This window comes from Marmota marmota, unplaced genomic scaffold (assembly GCF_001458135.2).
Source record: "Marmota marmota marmota unplaced genomic scaffold, marMar, whole genome shotgun sequence".
NCBI lineage: Eukaryota > Metazoa > Chordata > Mammalia > Rodentia > Sciuridae > Marmota > Marmota marmota.
Window position 1 is genome coordinate 11132107 of NW_026000057.1, and position 6845 is coordinate 11138951.

General features: G+C 46.9%; 1 protein-coding gene across 1 annotated transcript in view; it reads left to right on the top strand.

Moving 5' to 3' along the window:
* The window catches only part of Tmem131l (transmembrane 131 like), a 167801-nt gene extending 161413 nt beyond the window's left edge, over positions 1 to 6388 (top strand). The window contains exons 31-34 of the mRNA XM_015484360.2: positions 2060 to 2180; positions 3244 to 3335; positions 4501 to 4640; positions 5283 to 6388. Of these exons, the coding sequence (XP_015339846.2) occupies positions 2060 to 2180; positions 3244 to 3335; positions 4501 to 4640; positions 5283 to 5558 (629 nt within the window). The 3' untranslated portion in view covers positions 5559 to 6388. The remainder of the gene's footprint in view (positions 1 to 2059; positions 2181 to 3243; positions 3336 to 4500; positions 4641 to 5282) is intronic.
* The last annotated feature ends 457 nt before the right edge of the window (positions 6389 to 6845 follow it).

Consider the following 6845-nt stretch of genomic DNA (forward strand, 5'->3'; position numbering starts at 1 on the left):
CAAAAAAAAAAAAAAAAAAAAAGGATAGTGGGGGTTAACTAGAAAACTGGACCTTTGTTTCTGTCCAGTAAATTTATGTCACAAAATGAACAGAATTTAGAGATATATGTAACTTTCTAACATCTCTTTCTTTTCAAATTACAACAAATGTTTGTAATTTACTGCTGCAATCTCAAATGTGCTTATCATAATAGTGGCTGAAACTGGAACACATGTTTTAAAAACCCTGAAGTCATCCACACTTGCCATTTATTCGTTGTCTTGTTTGGAGCAAAAGACAAAGAATTCACAAATACCATGAGCTAAGCACCTGTTTCAAATTAAACATCAGCCTTCTGCTCGCAAACTTTTTTTTGATAATTAAGCAAATTGCAGAAGACCCGTATCAGTTGCTTTTTACTTCCTGGAGAAGTCAGTAGGATAACTGCATCCTAAGGGCTTCTTTCTGTGTTGAATCTGAAAGGTGGAACAAAAGAAAAGCATCGTTTCCATCCCAAACCATGGAGGTGATGAGCAGCTTTCCCTGTGGTGATGTGTATCCCTCCGTATTTCAGTAGGGAAGGTGGCTGGATGAAAGAAGCAGGTCTGCCCGCTCTAGAAGATAACAGAGAAGTACCTGCCGTGTTCTGAGTTCAGAATTTTGTTTTGGGATGAACATAAAAGCACCTAGATGTGAGGAAATATTTGTCCTGTGTGATGAGGATTCTCGCATGGTCCAGCAGATGCAGTCGGCTTCCCAGGGCCCTGCTTGCCCCCTGCCCAGAGGCCAAATGGCCAGGTGACCGAGGCACCCCTCACTCTGTCGTCTATGGCTTTAATCTGCCAGTCTGTGGCTTCAAGTTGCAGGCTAAACTGTTAGGACAATCGCTGTGAAGTCTATTGTGAAGACACGAGGTTTCGGCTAAACCCAAACATGAGTGAGCCATCCATCTGGGGAACCTCAGGGAATGGAGGGCCCCACTGAGCCAGCAGCTTTGCCTCAGATGGCAGAGTGGACACCAAGTTTACCCAGAGGGACAGCGGCCATTAATTCCCATAAAGCAGAAACGTAGGTAAGGCCAAGCCAGCTACACAGGCATCCGCCTATTGGCGCCAGCTGTCATCACCAGCCCAGATGGATGCCTCCGTGTGGTGGGGGCGTGTTACAGGAGAGGAGCCTGAGCTTAGGGAACCCAGATCTTGTAAGAGGCAATAATCTTGCCTGCCCTTTGCTCTAGAGGCAGAGCCTACATTCCCCAAGGGTTTCGCTTAGCAAAAATCCTTGAAAAGATGGTCCAGAACAGAGGCCACCAGCACTTCCACAGAAATGGGAGAACCCTGTGGGGCCTTGTGTCCTGCAGCCATGCTGCCCAGGACCTCCGTGGCTTCCCATTAGACTCAAAGGCAGTGCCCAGATGCTTCAAGGGGCCACAAGCTGTGTCCTCACAGTCAGTTCTCTAGCCTCACCCCCCATCCTCACACCCTCTTTTTGGCCACACTGGTCCCCTTTCTCTGGAGACTCACCGGGCACACTGCTTTAGGGCCTTTGTAGACTGTCCCCACTGTGGGGCATGTGATTCCCCTTACCTGAGTGACTCCCTCCCTGTCCTCTGGCACATCTGCAATGGGATGTGCCCTCAGAGGGGCCTTTGACCGTCCTAATTAAAATTGCTGTTTGTCATCATAGTCTGTGGACCTCTGCCATGCCGTGCTTGTTTTTTCTTTGCCATTTATCTCTGTTCACTTGAATGCACTTGTTCATGGCTGCTTCCTGGTATCTGTATTGGGGCCTTACAGAAAGTGAGCCCTCTCATACTTGCTGAGTAGTGAACGCACGCTGTCATCCAGGTCGGGAGGTAATCGTGCACCACCTGAAGCAAAGATTAAAGTGACCTGCTATATTTCAGCATGTATCCTGAAATGACCCCAGAAGAGGTCTGGGAAGGCACAAGTAGTCAGTATGCGTGGGTGGTATGGGGTAGTATTTTCTGGAAAGAAGACACGTTGAACTGGGTATTAGAGGAGGGGTACCCAGGGCTGAGTGGAAGAGGTGGACTGAGGACCTTGTTCTCTTCTGTAGGTCTGTACCCACCCGGAGACCTGTGGCCCCCACAGCCAGTGTGTCTGACAAACAGCCTGAGCTGCGCTTTGGAGAACAGGGCACCCGGAGTGCTGCAGGAGCCCGCCCCGGTCCACAGCAGGTGCGCTGCCCCCCGCTGTCACCCCACTGAGCCCAGGGCTCCCAGTTGGAATCTGAGTTGTCTGCTAGGAAGTCCCTATAAATATTAGGGGGCAGCTGCTACTTCAGGGGACTAAAGCTGTGTGTCTTCTCCTGCCTTTTGGAATTGTGGTGTTAGAAAACAAGAAGCCAGGCATTGAGAGAAACCGGAGTAAAAGCTGGTGGCCCTGTCATGACTTTCCTTTTTTTTAAATTGAAATAGTGACCTATTCATACGTGAGGCAAATTTGAAAGACACACGCTCCATCCCTGCCCCCTCAGCAAGAGACTTCCATTTTTCCAGAGCATCACTCTTGAACACATTTTAAATTTGAAAGAATCAAAGAAATTGAATGTCAAAAAGTAGTTGACACAATACTACTTAAATTCACCGTTTGGTGTGAATGTCACTCAATTTGGGAAACTTGAGACAATGTTGATATTTTTGTTTGATCACAGAACCCATGGAAGGTTTTGGGGTCAGCATATTACAACAGCCTTTGCTGTCTCGTTTCTGTGACGAGAGCCACTCAGCAACCGTGATCAACATATTGTGAGCTGCAGTGTTTATAGGGGTGACTGCCCTGAGCCGGTCCTGCTGGGAGTGGGAGGAGGACGTTTCAGTAGCTGAGTCCTCTGGGTGTGTGTGTGTAAGAGTCATTCTTTGCGGGGCTAATAAAGCCTTGGCCTTGGACTCTGTGTCTGTCTGGACTCGACATGGATGTGTAACTGATGTGATTCTGCAATTTGTATACGGGGTAAAAATGGGAGTTCATAACCCACTTGAATCAAAGTGTGAAATATGATATGTCAAGAACTATGTAATGTTTTGAACAACCAACAATAAAAAATTTAAAAAAAAATGACTATTCAGTAAATCTTAGATTCTGTGACTGGAGAAAGTATCATCTTTTATTTTCCTAAATTGGGGAATTTGCAGGTATGAGGATGCTGGGAAATAAAATGATTCTCCTCTTTGACTATTTGATTTTTCCACTTGACTATTCTCATCCCAATTCTGAAACTAGACGTCTTGTGTTTTGTAGCAGTTTCATCGACTGGAGCGCGACTTGTGAGGGCCAGTTTCCCAGTGTGTACTGCCCGTTGGAACTGAATGATTACAATGCCTTTCCAGAAGGTAAAAGCTGGAACATCCCAGTGACATTATCTTACGTGGCCCTCAGAAATTCTCAGTCTGGGGGCTTCTGCATGTTACCCTATTCTGTTTAGTTCTCTAAATAAGGTAGAACTGGGTCATTTGTACTTATGTGGCCCAAACAGGATGGATGGTTTGTTGGACGGCTGGAGCCCTAGTTGTTGCTGTTTGTTTTGTTTATAGGGAGGCAGGTCCCATATGAAATAGAACCTATTTATTTGTTCTTCCAGGTCCTGAGGGACTTGCCCCTGGGGGTGGTGCTACAAAAGGAAGGAAAGGAGCTTAGCAAGGAAATCAAGGACAGTTGTAGACGTGGGGTCTGAGGCATCTGTCATAATAAGGAAGAGGTGTGGGATTTCCTTGATCACCTGGAAAATGCTCTGATTTTCGATTACAGCCTGATCATGGTTTTTCCTACTAGAGCTGCCGTTTCCAGGAAGGGCTGTGGGGACACGCAGTGCTCTTTGCTAACCACAAGGGGGTGCTTTGGTAACTTTCTTCCTAAGTAGTTGGCTCCCACTTGCTTTACCAGGCCTTGTGGTTCATGGGCAGGTGGCTGAAACAGGCACAGCAGATAATTTTTTTTTTTTTTTAAACTGGAGGAGTGTGGCTCGATGGTAGAGCACTTCCTACAGTGAAACTCAGCATCACCAAAAACAAATAGCAAAGAAATGTTTAAGGGGCTCAGTGGTAGAGTGCTTGCCTGGCCTGTGTGAGGCACTGGGTTCAGTCCTCAGCACCACCTAAAAATAAGTAAAATAAATAAAGGCATTATGCTCATGTACAACTAAAAATATTTTTTTAAAAAAAGAACCATTTAAGAACTGGTACGAATCTTGTCACTGTTCAAATCTATGGTAATATTTGAAGTGTGCTTTGTGTGTTGAAAAGACTGCCATCAAATACAGAAAAACAGGACCCAAGAAGCCTTTCCCCACGGAGGGCTCCACAGGTGGTGTGTCTCATAGACAGGTTTAACCTTGAGACTGACAATGCAATGACCCCCTGGTCCGTCCACACAGAGTTAAGTAACGTTTGTCTTTCACTTGGCAGTAGAGTAAGACCTTGACATCTTTTTGCTTCAGACTGAGAATTCAGTTCTCTCTATGAAAATGTTCACCCGTGTTGCTGTCTCCTGTTCTTGTAGAAAACATGAATTACGCCAACGGCTTTCCTTGTCCTGCAGAAGTTCAGACCAGTTTTATCGATCACAATTCTCAGTCGACCTGGAACACCCCACCCAACGTGCCTTCCGCCTGGGGACACGCCAGTTACGTCAACTCTCCGGTAGGGGCAGCTCTGGGTCATTTAATCCTTCTTTAATCCTTTAGCGCAGCGTTCAGTTCAGCCAAAGCTTGGCCAGTTTTAAATCACAGAAGCCCCCTCTGGCCACCCTCTGGAGGAGGCTAACGTGGTCAGACAGGTGGGCACCTGCAGAGCATGACATTCTGACCTCCCCCACTGAAAAAGTCCTCTTAGACCGCATCAGGCAGAGGTCGTAGATGACCTCTTGTCACTGGGCAAGAAAGGCCCCGTGTGACACAGCTGTCTTTATGTGTCCTCACTGCCCTTTTCCACTGTGGTAAGATGCAGTGAAAGTCCCAGGAAGGTCAGTCAGGGGTTGGGGTCAGGGGTTGGGGTCAGCGATAGGGCCCAACACCTTCTTTTTCACCACATTTTATCCTTTTTTTTTTTAAACGAATTTATGGAGGGCATTTGGCTGTGAGTCCTTCCTTAGATTGCAAGTAAGCTTATCCAGTTAGGTGAGGATTTCACAGCAATCCTCTTTGAGCAAAATGGAGTAGAAAGTAATTTCCAGGTATCAGGGTTGGTGGGTGGCGGTGTCCTCGGGTGCTTATTCAGCCTTGACGTTGCCTCTCCGCAGCTTCTTTTTGCTTTAACCTTTCCTTCCTTCCTGTTATACCCCAGCCCTACCTCACCAGCACCCGAAGCTTGTCTCCAATGTCTGGACTTTTTGGTTCTATCTGGGCCCCGCAGAGCGATGTGTATGAAAGTTGTTGCCCGGTCAGCCCCACCCCAGAACACTCAGCCCACCTGGAAAGCCAGGCGGTCGTCTGCAAGGAGTACTACCCAGGGTTCAACCCATTCCGTGCCTACATGAACCTGGACATATGGACTTCCACAGCAAATCGGAACGCCAACTTCCCACTGTCCAGAGACTCGAGTTACTGTGGGAATGTGTGAAAAGAATTGGATTTTTAAACAATGTGAATAAAAAGGCTTGTGTTTTGATTACTAGCGTAAACTGGTTGTTGAGATAGATTGTGACATTGGCGGATATTTTGGCACTTTTATATGAAAATAAATTTTTTTATGAAATCCGGGTGCTCTATTTTTTTGTAAACCCTTTATAAATCAGTGGAAGAAGACTCACCATCAAAATGTCGTGACTTTCACAGACCAACAAATGTGTCAGGCATGGCCAGCATTTTAAATCAGAACAAGGGAGACTTCTAAGAAGGTTAAGGGTTGAGAACGAGTGACTGCATGGGTTTCCCCTCCCTGAGCGCCCAGGGAGCTTTCAGAACATGGAGGGGCACATTCTCGGAATTTCCGACTTAATTGGTCTATGGCTCAGGCAATCAGGATTTTCCCAAAAGTTCTCCATGGATTGTCACGTGCAGCCAGGGTCGAGCATTGCCTGATGGACACTGCTCAGGGCTGGAGGAGCGCTGGCCTCTCCCTGGGGCTGCTGGAGTAAAGCAGAGAGCCTCATGCAACCCTCCTCAGCCCCCTGCTCTGGCCGGGACTGTTCCTGCCCCTCCACCAGGCCAGTCACTGGGGCAAGGACAGCAGCCGGGCACATTCTGGTAAGTGTTCAGTTGCCCTCCCAGGAAGCAGGCTTAGCCTGAATTCAAGTATTTAGGGGTTGTTAGGTCATAATGCATGTTTTGCCAGACCAGTTTGTATCTGCTTGTCGTTGATGTTAGAAGTGCATCGAGGTGGAATCATCTATTTGCTGTGTGTAAACTTGGAAGACGTTTTTAACTTTTAATAAAAATCTGTTATTTTTACATATAGTTTTGTCTTTATTGGAAATTTCAAGTTGGAGTGGTTTTTGGGCGGAATGCTGCATTTTTGCCTGCTTGGAATGAATTCCTTTTGGCCATGATTGAGTGGGGGCCTGGGGAAGGAGAGCGGGTGTGCTATCCCCTTAGGACTGCCCTTCTGCAGGGAGCTAACCCAAGCTCGCTGAGCTGCTGGAGAACCCTAAGATAGCCCATTTAGGGACCTGGTGTGGGTGAAGCACCCTTCTTTCTGCCCCCAGTATTGAATAATGTTAAGATTTTGGGTTTTTTTTTTTCTAGATGTCTAGCCAGGAGAGAGGTGGACTAGCTGTGTTCAAGGCAGCATTGTTCACAATAGCCAAAAGGTGGGAAAAGCCCACAAGTCCACTCACAGATGATGGATAAACAGAATGTGGTACATCCATACAGTGGAATATCGTTCTGCCTTAGGAGTGAAATTTGG